The 16164-nt window shown below is 33.7% G+C and overlaps 1 protein-coding gene across 1 annotated transcript in view; it reads left to right on the forward strand.

The window, feature by feature from the left end:
• The first annotated feature begins 6186 nt into the window (after nt 1-6186).
• SERPINI2 (serpin family I member 2) overlaps nt 6187-16164 on the forward strand; it is a 28752-nt gene continuing 18774 nt past the window's right edge. Inside the window, exons 1-5 of the mRNA XM_066347075.1 lie at nt 6187-6304; nt 8645-8899; nt 14005-14235; nt 15637-15831; nt 15911-16103. Coding sequence (XP_066203172.1) covers nt 8653-8899; nt 14005-14235; nt 15637-15831; nt 15911-16103 — 866 coding nt within the window. The 5' untranslated portion in view covers nt 6187-6304; nt 8645-8652. The remainder of the gene's footprint in view (nt 6305-8644; nt 8900-14004; nt 14236-15636; nt 15832-15910; nt 16104-16164) is intronic.

A 16164-nucleotide genomic window follows, 5' to 3' on the forward strand; every position in this document is an offset into this window, starting at 1 on the left:
TTTCTTTCTGTACCTGGCTAGCTATTCACCCTTCCCCCATAGGTATGTGGGGAGGTCAGAGAATCCAAGTCTCCTTCCTCTTCTGCATTTACAACACAATGACATCAGCCATCTTGGTTTTATGCTAATCACACAAGTACAAAGATCATTTTCAAAATCTCTCTTTGCATGCCTAGCCCAAACCAATAAAATGTTCTTTAAACTTCCTAAAATATTAATATTAATTCTGTAGCTTTTGGCACCTTTCAACATCTGAATGCTTGGCCTAAAACATAAAATGTCTTTAAAGCTTCTTGGTTCAAAGGAGGGAGGGACTTCCTTCCCTACAACCAATATTCTTATGCTATTTTATTAATTCTGCCCTGTTGGAATAATTAAAAAATTCTTTTACATAACTTTGTTTATTATACATTCGTATTTTAAAGTATCTATTCAAAAATATTTGTATTTTAAGAATAATAGGGCAATAACACAAAATAAAGAAAATATTTAACAATATATAGGAGTCTACTCTGTCCAGTAGCTGCAGATATTCATTGTATTTATTTATTTATTTATTTATTTATTTATTATTAATTTTAATGGAGTAACATTGATCAATTAGGGTACACAGGTTCAGAGAAAACATGTCCAGGTTATTTTGACATTTGATTATGTTGTATACCCATCACCAAAGTCAAATTGTCTTTCATCACCTTCTATATGGTTTTCTTTGTGTGCTTCCCATCCCCCCACCCCCTCCCTCAAATTATTTAACCCCCAAATAATTAAATAAAATATATCTGTTTTAAGGTTAAACTCTGAGATTTGGATTCATTATAGGAGTGTCCAATTATTATTATTTTTGTTTTGTATTTTTCTGAAGTTGGAAACAGGCAGGCAGTCAGACAGATTCCCGGATGCGCCCGACCAGGATCTACCCGGCATGCCCACCAGGGGGCAATGCTCTGCCCATCTGGGGCGTTGCTCTGTTGCATCCAGAGCCATCCTAGCGCCTGAGGCAGAGGCCATGGAGCCATCCTCAGCGCCCGGACCAACTTTGCTCCAATGGAGCCTCGGCTGCAGGAGGGGAAGAGAGAGACAGAGAAGAAGGAGAGGGGGAGGGGTGGAGAAGCAGATGGGCGTTTCTCCTGTGTGCCCTGGCCGGGAATTGAACCTGGGACTCCTGCACGCCAGGCTGACGCTCTACCACTGAGCCAACCAGCCAGGGCCTAGGAGTGTCCAATTATTGATTGCATAGTTGGGACTGGAGCCCAGATCTATGTATTTTACTCCAAAACCATGGTTTTTGCCCTTTATCATTCTGTTTACTCACTTCTTATTACTTATAGAGTCAGTAAAATGAACTCTAATAACAGGATTTCCAGCATCAGTAGAGAAAATGTTTTAGTATGGTGAAGAGGATGGCAGAGTAAAAAATTTTAGAAGATAGTTGTTTATTCCATCTATGATTGAGTGCATCCTGAGTCAGGCATGTGACTTTCATGTATATTGCTTTTCTTCTCATTGAGTGACAATCATATATGGGGAAGATATAGAAAAATAATACATGTGCAAGAATCAATTAACAGATGTTGAGCATGTCTTCAGAGTGAGTACAGCCCAAGAATGTGTTAAGAGGAACAAAAAAATGGGAGGTCTAGTTTAAGGAATAGATTTCACATGGGAGATACAGCCTATCCTCAAAGATTTCAAAGCTGTCATGAAGAAAAGGAGTAAGTAGAACTGATGGGCATAATTTTAAGATGGCAGATTCTAGAATTGCTTCCTAATACCTGTCAAAACCTGAGAAGTTTCTCATTTTCTCTTTTCTTCCCATTGTCACTTCTCATTTGGGGCAGAGTAGTTGGCAGCAGGCCCACTATGTGATTAGGAAAGGAAGAAGGTGCCTAGAAGACCCACCAAAGATATGCTTACTGGACGCTAGGGTGTGGGAGGAGTGAGATGGAGGAGGGATTAGAGAGCACGAAGGCGGGGGGGGGGGGGTGAGTGAAGGAAATGACCAGCATGGTTGGGAAATTAATTACATTGAACAAATAAGAACTGAATTAATAAATGAATAAAATTAGTAAATATATTGAGGATAGTGAGTGCCAGTTATCTCACTGTTATAGAATGTAATTATGAAATTTGAAAGGAGGAAAACTAGAAAGAATCTTGAGATTTTGGATTGGGATCAAAGATATCAATCAGTGTAAACTCATGTTTTCAGATAGGTAAACAGATAGAATGGATTATTTAGGAATGATAGAAAATGATATTTGCAGCTTGCTCTCAAGTGATACAGAAAATACAAATTATAATGTATATATATAAATATATACATATATATACACACTTGCTTATCTTTATCCACACACACACACACATATATTATAGAGATAGATGGATAGATAGAGATTAGTTAGTTATATAATCAGAGCACACATATGTGATAAGATGTTAACAATCGGGGGAAACAGAGAGACGAGAGAGAGGTGGAAGTTCTTTGTATTAAATCAGTACTTTCTGTAAGTTTCAAAGTAAATTTCCCTGGAACAAAGGATTCCTTGAGATGTTCAGGCAGAGGCTGAATAACTCTCTCCCAAGGATATTGCAGAGAATTCTTCCTCTGGTTGGGAGATTTGATTAGACAATTTATTATTTCAAACTTTGAGCATATAATTTATGAATCATATATTGGTGACAGTACAGTGGAGTAAAATTTGAGCCACATTTCCAGAAATTTAAAGGAATATTAAGATGTTGAGGAGCTATAATATGGGTACCAACTACTTTGCAAAGTCTTTTTGCCCCTCATCCATTCACCCATCCAATTATTAACTGCATATGCAACAAGACAGTTTTGGATGCCAGATATTCACAAATAAATAGAATACATTTCTCCTGCCATCAGCTTTCTAAAGTGAAGGTGCAGAAACATGCAGTAGTTTATTAAGCAAAGATTGAATGAGCCTTCAACTTTTTCTAGTATAATTTAGAAATTATTTTACTAGACAAGTTTTACTTTTTCTGTCTCTAAGGATGATTTTCAAATGATTAGTCTGAAATAGTCTTGTTCATATAAACAGACTTTCTCTCTACAGCCCACTACATGTTCAAGGCCATACGCTATATATGTCTCTAATCCTTAATTCAATGATTTTTCTGTGAAAGGAATTGAGAGGAGTTGTCTCCCAAGTATATTTAGTGAAAAGAAAACATTTTAAAAGTATGAAAAGTCTCTTTTAAAATAACTGTTTCTAATACTTAGGAACAAAACATACACAAAAGGAAAAAAAAGACAATTTTGTCTTACTCTTCATTTATATAACATCCAATTGTGCTAAGCAGGTAGCAGGATCTTACCTATCAAATGTTAATAGAACTGAAGATTTTAGAAGCTATTTCTGAAATTAACATTTAGGTTTAATTATTTGAGATCCATTTTTCTACAGTAAAAAGAAATTGCCACATTAAAATAGGATGTGTCATACTTTTTAGGATGCTACCTGTAGTATGTAGATTTACACTACATATAATTTAACCTGTTCTCTTTTCAGAACATTTTCCTCTTATAACCCAAAATATATGGAGCAAACTGACAGAGCAATAAAATACCTGAAATTAATCTATTGAAGTCCTTTATTTATTGACAAAAGTACCTAATTGTTTCTTTAAACTTTGTAATTAAATAAATTTTTACTTTAGAAAAATTATAAAATACTAAGAAATGCTAAGAAAAATAATGAGATTGATTTTATAATCCCTTGCTATTATTTTTATATATATTTCCAGGTGTTTTTTTTATTTATTTATTTTATATTTTTCTGAAGCTGGAAATGAGGAGAGACAGTCAGACAAACTCCCGCATACGCCTGACCGGGATCCACCCGGCACGCCCACCAGGGGGGATGCTCTGCACCTCCGGGGCGTCGCTCTGTTGCGACCAGAGCCACTCTAGCACCTGAGGCAGAGGCCAAGGAGCCATCCCCAGCACCAGGGCCATCTTTGCTCCAATGGGGCCTTGGCTGTGGGAGGGGAAGAGAGAGACAGAGAGGAAGGAGAGGGGGAGGGATGGAGAAGCAGATGGGCGCTTCTCCTGTGTGCCATGGCCGGGAATCAAACCCGGGACTTCTGCATGCCAGGCTGATGCTCTACCACTGAGCCAACCGGCCAGGGCCTCCAGGTGTTTTTTGTTTTTTTTTTTTTTTACAGTAGGTACAGTGATGGTGCTCAAATTTATATCAAGACATTTTGGCTCTTGTTAATTTTTTTCTAATGCTCTAAGGGCAAAATAGACTTACAGAAAGAACTGATTTGTGAAAATATTTCAAAACGTTTGCAATAATATTTTGTGGACAATTGTATTTTTATTGTGTACTTAAAGACCTTAAACTAAGAGGGAGAAATTTATGGCCATTGTTTTTACTCCCCCAAAGAAAGGATAATATACAGTTTGCTTGAACTGCTCTAGCATAAGGTCCTTACACAACAACTTCATTAAGTAATCTTGCTAAGACAGAGTGTCTGACTGTGTTTTTGGACGGAGAAAATAATGGCCTGTTCCCGGGTAAATGACATTATGATCCCAGCCTTGTAGAAATAATAGTTCGGTAACGAAGTGTACTTGTGATTGATGTTTGATGCTGTCACTGCATGGGTAGGAAAACATTGACTGAATGATAGTCTTGGACATTCGGACTTATTATTTATAAATTGCAGAGGAGAACAAAAATGATAAGGGTTCTTGTGTTGCATAAGTAGGATTTTAGAAAATTATCTCTTACAATGTTAAGTTAAAAGCTGGAAATGTTTTTGCTTATATCTAAGTAAGTAATATTAGGCTATAACCCAACATTTAGAAAACAGAGATGAATGAATGGGCAACTAAAAACTGTGGTAAATTAGAAGATTATGACCAATACCAGTCATCCGACTTCTCAAGCTTCTTATTAAGTTATAGCCCTAGGGCTCTGCAAGACGTTAACAGAATCCTTTTAAAGATACCTATGCTAATTTTACCTCTTTTTCATAGCTTTATCAGAAATAATATTGCATTTGGTGATCAATAATAAATATTTGTTTAATTGTAACTGAAATAAATTTTCCATTCTCTTCTCAGAGGTCATTTATAAATAATGTAATATATTTAATAACTGATTGCCATTGATGTGATTGACCTGAACTACGAGAGTGAGATCAAAATTCTTTCAATTATGCATCAATTTATTGATTATTATCATTATCATTATTATTTTGTGTGTGTGGCAGAGACAGAGAGAGTCAGAGAGAGGGACAGATAGGGACAGACAGACAGGAAGGGCTCCTTAGTTGTTTGATTGATTTCTCATATGTGTCTTGACCAGGGGCTACAGCAGACCAAGTGACCCCTTGCTCAAGCCAGTGACCTTGGGATCAAGCTGGTGAGCTTTTGCTCAAACCAGATGAGCCCGTGCTCAAGCTGGTGACTTTGGGGTCTTGAACCTGGGTCCTCGGCATCCCAGTCTGACGTTCTATCCACTGCACCACTGCCTGGTCAGAGGTCAGGTTTATTAAATATTATTAATGAACTATCTGTAGAAAAGAATTATGTTAAATTTTAAGAGCACATAAAAGTAACACCAATGTTAACTATCGAATTACCTATGTTTAATAGTATTATCTTGATACAATTTGTTATATCTATAATCATAACTTGGTCTTTTTGTTTTGTTCAACATAAAGATTATATATTTATAACATCTAGTATTTTCTCTAAGGATTAAAATGGGCTTTTTGTCCACAGGAAATTTCTTTGACTAGTGTATAACTTGATGAATTGTTGAGAACTCTGTAAATGCAACAGTAATTTGTCTCTTCATTTTGGACTTGATTTAGCTTTATTCTTTTTCTCAGAGGCATTCTGAAATATTTATGATGGACTACATTGGTAATCTGATGTGGAAGTCCTATGAGAAACAAAAAAAAGTAATTACTAGAAAATTTACAAGCACCGGCACGTTTTTTCAAATCGTTTCTACTTATTATAAAAGAAGTGAAATAATAAGTGAATAATAACATAAACTTAATGATCTTTTAAAAAATTCTAGTATTGTTTTCTCTCTCAGTTCTTGCATATTTCATCATTGATAATTAACCTGATCATGTTAGTCCTTTCATACAAATGTGGTGAACACCTGTTTTGGTTTTAGAATAATTAATCTAGCAACATTCAAGATAAATAGACTTGGCCTTGACCAATCAGGTGTTCCATGTACTGGTGTTTCTCAGGAGGCATATTTTATTTATAACATTACGGTGAATGATCAGAAGCAAATTTTGAGTAAGTACCTTCAAATTTAATAGTGTATGAATAAAGTATGCATGCAATATTACTGACTATGAGTGTTTAGTAAAGTAAGAATTCCATTTCAATTCACTTTGGCAGATAGTATTTAAATTTATCAAATTAATACACTAATTTTATTCTTCTTAAAAGATGTCATTATAAATTTGATTATTAAATTCTTATAAGACTATTCATTTAATTGTTTAGTTCATCAGTACTGTATGATTGTTAATGAGATATGATCCAAAAGCCAATGAGATAGGTAAATATTTCAAATCAATATTATATAATCTACTAAGTACCTAGTTATTTTCTGGGACAGAGAGATCTTCAAAGAGTGTACACTTTAATTATTAAGATTGTTAATATTAATGAGAGGATAACTTCCAGATTCTACTCTAAGAGAAAAATACATCCTTCATAATATTGTTTATTATTCTAATACAAATCAAGAATATAAAGATGTGCCTAATCAATTGCCACTTGATGACTTAAAATACTGATAATATTTTGACTATATACCTACAAACCAATATTTTAGGCAGACATTTTCTGAGATTGTGAATATATAAAAAAATGATACACAGAAATTTATTTTGCACATTAAAGTTCTCTTACTCACCTGCTTTTACTATGGTTGCAGTGCTATTTACTACCTTATGTGCTAATTTAATCCTCAATAAAAATTTACCTGATGAGATGTATGTATCTATATTTTCAAATTAATAAAATATTCTTTTCTAACAATTATTTTAGATTAAACATTGAGATCTTTTCCCTTTGTAAATTGTGTATCAAAGCAAATAAAGTTTTTATATATTAGAAAAGAATTTAAAGTATCCAAGTATATAAGTTTTAGAGAATACTTGACTATTAGTAATCTTTATATATAACAGTGATTCCTAATGACTTTTTAAATCATTTGTGGGTCATGATGACCTCTCTAATGGTCTGCAATGCACTCTAGAAATATAGTAATTTAATTATTTAAGACTAGCAACACATTATTCTGGAGGCTTTTACCTTTACCCACAATGAAAAGTTACTTCTTAATAATCTATTCAACTTGGAGTTATTAAGGGTTACTAAATGTATTCTCTGTAAGGTTAAAATTAATGTTACTAAAATTTATTAGGCCTTCAGAGTTAGTATTCCACCAAGTCTTTGGTAAAATTACAAAACTCATTCTGCTTAAGATGTAATCAGGGTTGAATTTTCTGCAATTCAGTGAAGAACACTTTAATAGGGTGTTACTCATGTTGTTGTGACTGTTATAGATATTTTTTTTTTTTTGTATTTTTCTTAAGTGAGAAGCTGGGAGGCAGAAAGACAGACTCCCCCATGAGCCTGACCGGGATCCATCTGGCAAGCCTACTAGGGGTTGATGCTCTGCCCATCTGGGGTATTGCTGCTTCCTTACAACCAGAGCCATTCTGGTCCCTGAGGTGAAGGCCGTTTTCAGCACCCGGGCCAACTTTGCTCCAATGGAGCCTTGGCTGCAGGAGGGGAAGAGAGAGAGAGAGGAAGAAGAGGGGAAAGGATGGAGAAGCAGACGGGTGCTTCTCCTGTGTGCCCTGGCCAGGAATCAAACCTGGGACTTCCACAAACCAGGCTGACACTCTACCACTGAGCTAGCTTTCTTATATTTGTTATTTGTCAGATTTTTCTTTGATCTTTTTAAAATTGATTTTTTTCTTTTGATATTGTTGAACCATTTATATTTGCTTGTAGTTTCATTTCTTTATAATTTCTGAGATTTTTTTCTCCCTTTGAAAAGTACATGTAGGTGTGGAGTATTTTGCCCTACAAATTTTTTAACTTTTACTGTTTAAAAAGTTAGATTACTTAATTGATTTATAATATATTAACTTTCTAATCTTATAAGTCTAAATCTACGCTGGAGAGTGCAAATTTTTTTTAAAATTCCATTTCACTTATTAATCAATAAATAATTTTAGAGTAGTCTAGACAGAGTATTTCCTTGATATTGAGTATATTTTATTTAAAATCATAGAAAAAGATAGAAAATGGATCATATAGCTATTTAGAGATAGTATTACTACTGATAATGTTCCAGAATTATAATTTCTCTTTTGATTTCAGGAAATTGCTATATATTTTGAACTAATTTTGAAGGGACATAAAAATACCATTAGCACATAGTTTATCTGTCTTAATAGATGATGTTTATTCTAAAAACTGACATTAGAATATTTTTATGGTAATATGTCCTCTTATGACAGAAAGTTCTAATAGGTTGAAAGTTTTCTTTTGAGTGTGATATGATAAACTCTGATGTCTCTGAAAACTAATACATTTTTAATTAATACTCAGAGGTCAAAATGTTTAAGATTTTGTTGTGGAGTCTTCTAGTGACTTTTTCTGGAAATCAAGCCTCAAGGCACTTGGCTCAAAGAAATGCCGAATTTGCAGTGGATCTTTATAAAGCTATTAGTTCATCTCACAAGAACAACATTATATTTTCCCCACTTGGAACAACTTTGGTTCTTGCAATGGTGCATCTGGGAGCAAAAGGAAGAGCACAAGAGCAGATAAGACAAACTTTAAAATTTCAGGAAAACACAACTGGTAAGATTTTTTACATATGATTATTTAAACTGGATGAGATCTGGCCAAATTTAAAAAAAATATATTAGAGAGAAGTTCAGGGATATAGAACCTTTGGAAACTATTGCAAAAGTATATAATTATCATAAAATCAAGAGTTGTAATGTAAATAATATCCATTCATTTATAATTGTTTTTAATGAAAATGCTACCAAAATAATTTATTAAGAAATGAATTCTATACAGATATAAAATTGTGAGTATATCTGTATATTTTATTCTGATCTGTTTTGGATTTTTTAGTAATTGAAATTAAGTTTTGTATATATGTGTATGTTTGCATATGCTGTATATATATATATCCATAGGTACATATATACACATTCATATTCTTTCACTATCACTTACTATGTTGTGATCATTTTTCATGTCATGTGACAGTTTCAGAATATAATTTTTAATTGTTGCCTTATTATCTCTTAATGAAATATCATTACTTACTTAACCTTTTTTCATGAGGTTGTTTCGAATACTTCTATTAAAATACTTCAGTGAGCATCATTACACAGAAATCTTTGTGTTTATCTCTGTTCATTAGCTTTGTAAATTAGTTTTCTAAATAAGATTTAATTTCTCCACTTAAACGAGACCAAGAGAAGCATTATGTATACATTTTAAAAGCTTACATAGTTACTAGTTTTTAAAAAAATTTGAAAAAGAAATTCTGTGTGTGTGTGTAAGTGGTTGTTGTTTTGGAATCTTCCAAAGGTGTATCTGAAATAGCATATAGAAACTTCAGTGCTGGCAACCCATTTGAAGGGGTAATTGCTCATTTCCTTGGCTATTCTGTACTCACAATTTCTATAATAAATCTAAGTTTAAACTTTAAAAAAGTGTTTCTTTTTATTAGATTTTATTTATTAATTTTAGAGAGAGGAGAGAAAGAGAGAAGGCAGGGGAGAAGTGGGAAGCATCAATTTCATAGATGTGGCTTCCCCTACATGCCTTGATACACATTTGCAATCCGGGGTTTTGAACTGGCGACCTCAGTGTTCCAGGTTGACGCTTTATCCACTGCACCACCACAGGTCAGGCTAAGTTCAAACTTTTACATCTCTATCAGGTACAATATCCTGAACATCAGAGGAAACATTCAGGTTTTTGATTTGGGGATTTATTTATTATAACTACTTTCATTATGTTTATGCCTTAGCACAGAGTAGTCATGTTTAAAAATTTGTTTTTCTTCTCTACAAGGTTTTATGTAAGTCATTTAAAAAAAACAGTTTTATGTAAAAAGAAGTTGGTGAGAGTGTGAAGTTAACTGCAAGAGTTTTCCTTTGTGAATAATGTAAAAGAAAGCCACTATGTTCCAGATTCAGTCTTGACTGTCTGTTTTAATTTCATCAAATCCCACTACACAGTCCCAGAAACATTTAAATCACATAATACTGTTTTGAAAATTAGCAGAACATTTATGAAGATATGTAAAATTGACTCCATGATAAATGAACAAATTAGAGCCTCTGAAATCTAAATTATTTTAAATAGAATTAATTCTATAGAGAAATCAGATGTCTTAACAACTCTGGATTCTGAATGTAATAATTATAGTAATAATTGTGACACTATCATATATATATATATACATATATATATATATATATATGGTAGCAGACACTGTTTTATGTGCTGATACATGATCTCATTTAATTTTCACAAATACTCTGTGAGGAAGACATAACACTGATGCACAGATGAAGGCACTAAGGAAAAGAAATGTTAAGTAACTTGCCCAGAAATAATTTCAAAACTGATTCAGTGAGGGTTATAGATCATAAGAACAATAATGAACACTTTAATATTTTCCTTGGAAAAGTATACATGAACAATTAAACATTAATGTAACACATATAACAATATGTAACAAACTTGTTTTGTGTTCTACTTTGTTAAGGAGGAAGCACAGATGGAAAAAACTAGGAAGGAAGGAAGGAAGGAAGGAAGGAAGGAAGGAAGGAAGGAAGGAAGGAAGGAAGGAAGGAAGGAAGGAAGGAAGGAGGGAAGGAGGAAAGAAAGAAAGGAGGGAGGGAGGGAGGGAGGGAGGGTTAAAGGAAGGAAGGACAGTCAAAAAAGATTTGAAAAATGAAAAATAAAAATGGGGAGAAATTAAAGAAGAAAGAAAAAGGGGACACAGAGTTAAGGAGGGGAACAGTGAGCACACAAGGAGATGGATAAAATGTCAGGGGGTCTGGAGAGAGAAAAGCAAAATGTCCCTGAGGGCAGAGGGAGAGGGACAGGAAGGGAGTGTCTGGCAGCCACAGTGGGACCCAAGGTGCAAGGAAAAGTCAGTAATAATGATCCTGTCTCTTTATTTAAAGCTTTATATTTTGCTAATCATGAATTTATTTAAATTCTGTTTTTTAAAATGTATATTACAGTAAAATATCATTTGTCTTGATTTCTGAGTTCCTTGGCATCTCCTTAAATTTTATGCCCCATGTAAGTGTCTCATTGATTCATCAAGGTCCTGGCCTTCCCTTGAATTCACAAAAGATGCACTCTATTGCCAGTTGTTTCACTTTAACACCCAGATTAGTCTACAGATGGGCACACAGCTCCTGGCACCCTACCCCACTGAGGCTCTCAGTGTCCTCAGTCCTTCCCCCATTACCAAAACATCTGTTCATAATTTATCAAACCTGATAATGTTTCCTTTTTTAATTTTTAAAATTATTATTATTATTATTATTAGTTTTTGCCTCTAATAATTTTGCTTACTAATCAAAGACTAACATAAAAATGCTTCTTTATTAGAAGAGAGTTATAGAAAGGGACCTGGGCATGAATTCCTGATTCAGCTCTGAAATCAAATGACCTTGAGATTTGGCACCTCTCAAGCTATGGTCTCTCTCTTGATGTTAGATTCCTCACTATAAAAAGAGGAGCTTGGAGGAGATAATTTATATGGAATTTCTGGAAAAAATATTTATAATTCTATGACCATCTTTATTTTTATCTTTGGATGTCTCCTATTGCATGCACAATTGATCTTGGGGCCCTTCATAGCAAGAGAAGTAAATATATACTGAATTTTAGAACATTTTCTGAAAGGCTGATATAATTGAACCAAAAGTCATATTCACCCCATGACTTGTAAGGGTTTCCAAGGCTCTATTTTAAGAAATTAAGTGACCTTATTTTCATGGCTTATTAGGAACCATGTATATGTATTCTTTTTGATCGATTCTAAAAGAGGTTATTAATCTGTAAATTAAATCAAACTTATAAGGCAGGTAATTTTATATTCTCCTCCAAACTTGTGTTACTTGGTGACATTTTTTATTGACTTCTGAGACCAGTGATTTATCAAAGGGTAGCTGATTGTTTGTCACACAGTCTTAGATCTTAAGTGTATGACATAAATCTATTTCCTCTGACAAATGAGTTGCAACTATTCCACCCCTTTTTTTTTCCCCTTTCCTTTAAAGATTTTCATAAATTACAAGTTCCTGAAAACTGGTTTCCAAATTGCCACTTTATTTCTGACCTTAATTAATTCTTTTGGAGAAGCTCTCATCTCTTCTTCACTCAGGAAGTCTCTTTGTATTCTCCCAGCTATTGAGAACCTTTTTCTTGGCTTTAAATAGCAAGCAGTGATTGCCATCTGAAATCACTGCAGTAACAAGTAAAATAGATTCACTTTCTTCCCTTCTGTATGTAAAATATTCCAGGGTTTTTAAAGGATTACTCAAATTCTTCAAATAAAACTTTTGTACCTAAAATCTTTTCTATCTGTGTCCATGTTTCATGAATAGAGAATTATAGTTTGAAATATAATCAAATACACTTTCCTAAGCCTCCTGTATGGTTGTGTAGCCTGTACCCACACAAGAGTGCCAGGACAAAGAGGCAGATGGGGACCGAAATACAGTGTAGCCTCCACTCGGCTGATGAAGCGTGAGGCCATGGGCTTAATGCACTTCAGTGAAGGCATCTGTTCTATTTGCACAAATATTCTCTGGCTGATACAGTGTTAACACACACTCATAAGTACACAAACACACACACACAACATCCTATATTCAGCAGACATCAAGTATGTTTCTCTCAGTAATACTTTTTAAAATCTCTTTATTCAATGAGCATCTTACAATGATAAACCATTTATGTCTCTTCAACAGAAATTAATTGCATATAATGAACTTTAAAGTTAGAAAGGTTGTATTTTTAGTATTTAACTGAAAAGGAAACGAAGGCCTTGAATAAATCTTTGATTTGAAATATACTTCCCAGGCTAAATGATTGAGTTCCGGGATTAAGCCGGAGGGAATGAAAACTGTTGGTAGCCTTTGATAATAAATGGGAAGCCACTGAGCAAAGATCATAGACTTCTCTTATAGGCACATATACATTCCTGACAACACTATGGTCAGAATTATCCAACAATAAATGAATAGTTGGCCAACAGGGATTCTTAGCTAACTCGGATGGATTCAGTTGGCTAATAGTTATAGTTGGGTGCTCAAAAATTTGTATTGTGCATGTAGACAGCCAAAATATATAGACTTATGATCCTGAGAAAATAAGCAGTTCTGAGTCTCACACATCTATACAAATGATTACAGGAGTTGCCTAGTAAACTTCAAATCATGGACAGGTACAGTTGCTCATAACAGAGTAATTCTTTCTTTAGCTCAAACATAAGTATTATTGAAAAGAATTACTAATCACTGTCATATCCCCTAACAGCCTCCGTTAGCATTTTACTTTAATAAATATTGCATGTGACACAAAAAATGAGATTCTAAAGGTAAATTTCCAATGACTAGGAATAAGCTAAATTTTACTATAAAGGAGTTCTCGTCACACTGTTTAAATATATATTCTTCTTTTAGACAAATTTCAAATTTACAAGGACTTTTTCCCCCTATATATGAACTGATTTTTCTAGAAAATGCATATTTCATGGGAGATAAATGCTTAAAGTACTTATACTAAATTAGAAAGGATTATTAGTTATATCTAAGGGTATAAAAAGTGGTGATATGAATCAGATTTCTTAGAAGCAAAGCTGAAAAACTGTTGTTTTCAATATGTCAGTATACATTATAATTATTTTTTAGGAGAAGAATTTACTGCATTGAAGTCATTTTTCTCTGCCATCTCAGAGAAAAAACAGGAATTTACATTTAATCTTGCCAATGCCCTCTACCTTCAAGAAGGATTCACTGTGAAAGAACAGTATCTCCATGGCAACAAGAAATTTTTTCAGAGTGCCATAAAACTCGTAGATTTTCAGGATGCAAAGGCTTGTGCAGAGACAATAAGTGCCTGGGTAGAAAGCAAAACAGATGGTAAAGTTTCCCTTTTTCATACAATCATTATTTGACATTGTATTAATGATTTTTAATATCCTAAAATAAATGGGTGAATATTTTCCTACTAAATTGGTTCAGGGGAATAAATCTTTTATTTCTCTTTCCTGCTATTCAAATTAATACTAAATTACAAAACTGAGAGAAATTGTGAACTGCTTTGAAAAGTACACAGATCCTTTATTTTTGAGAAATATCTATTTGTGGAATTCTTAATGAAAGAATTTTAATAATTTTTGTTAAGGTATAGATTTTAGAAGTGTGGCAGCAGGAATAATATCTTTGGCCAGCTAAATATTAGATCATTAGATTTGTCAATCCCAAATGCTTTTTTTCCCACATAAACTATAAACATATAACACACCTGAGTTGGATGTGTTAATGTTTAATAATAGATTTTGATAGTTCTATTATGAACAAGGTAATCTTAACTTAAAGTAAATACAAGCTAGCAAAAATTGCAAAGGGAATATGGAATGGCAGAGTAGAAAGAACACAGTTTAAAGTCATACAGATGAGTTCACATTTTTACAAGTTCTAAGGTATGGCTTATTTAAAATTAGGATATTATTAACATTTCAAGATGATTAAAAAGTTTAATAATAACATATATGAGTTGACAAGTCCTCGATTAATAGCAGTCTGTCTCTTTGATTATTCATTCTGCTACAAAAAAATTGTGAGGGTGTTAGATGCTACTGTATTCTTTATGGAAAGTCTCATAAGGAAACATAGTCTGAAACTGTGGGGTGTTGTGAGCCATGTTCACAGGGTAATCCTACTAATAGGAACAAAAGAAGAACATCTCTAGGCAGCTCCATGCACCCAATCATGTTTCTGTTTTATAACTTTGAAGTACTCATTGGTCATAGAAATAGGAGACTGGATTTTGAGAAGAAAATGATACTAGCAGCTCCGTACTTGTCTCTTCCAACAATCAGTGGCTGTAGCTGCAAGAGTGGAAGACTGAGTGTCCCATTAATGTATTAATTCTGATGGACCTACTGCAGAACCTGGAAACAAAATTTGAAAAATGCCAATAAATATGCAGGAAGAGATATTTAGTTTTTGTTCTTTTTGTCTGAAAAACAATTTATAGAAATGATCTTACTAAAGAGAGTTTATCACCAGGCCAGTTCAAATTTGCCTAAAACAATCTTGTATCTCCTGTTTCCTAGTAAAAATCCCATTTGTGCCCATTTTTAAATAAAGCATTTAATAGTGCTCCCTTTTGCTCTCAAAACTGTCATTTTTAGGTGACAAAGCGCCTTGTTTATATGCAATCTGCAAAGTAAATTGTTGTTTTACTTCTATTAAAGCATTTCTACTAAGAGCTGTTGCATGTTTTTTTTCTGCTGTCCTGTTCCACCCTCTTCACAGGAAAAATTAAAGGCATGTTTTCAGGGGAAGAATTTGGTCCACTGACTCGGCTTGTCCTGGTGAATGCTATATATTTCAAGGGGGATTGGAAACAAAAATTTAGAAAAGAAGACACAAAGCTGATGAGCTTTACTAAGAAAGATGGTGCAACAGTCAAAATTCCAACGATGAAGGCTATTTTGAGAGCAAAATATGGTAATATGAGAAATCGCATTCTAAAGCATGACAGTGGGAATTGTCAAGTATATTTAATGTTTTATTTCCTCTATTACAGGTTATTTTTCTGAATCCTCCATGAACTACCAGGTTTTGGAATTACCTTATAAAGGTGATGAGTTTAGTTTAATCATTATACTTCCTGAAGAAAAGGTGAGCATGGACGAAATGGAAAAACAAGTTACTGCTCATCAAATCTTGAAATGGTTCTCTGAGATGCAAGAAGAGGAAGTGGAAATAAGCCTCCCTAGGTTGGTAATGTGTTATTATTCTGGTTCTTATGTTTTCACTTAATGGAAGAATTTTTATAGC

Source organism: Saccopteryx leptura, chromosome 8 (genome assembly GCF_036850995.1).
Source record: "Saccopteryx leptura isolate mSacLep1 chromosome 8, mSacLep1_pri_phased_curated, whole genome shotgun sequence".
Taxonomy (NCBI): Eukaryota; Metazoa; Chordata; class Mammalia; order Chiroptera; family Emballonuridae; genus Saccopteryx; species Saccopteryx leptura.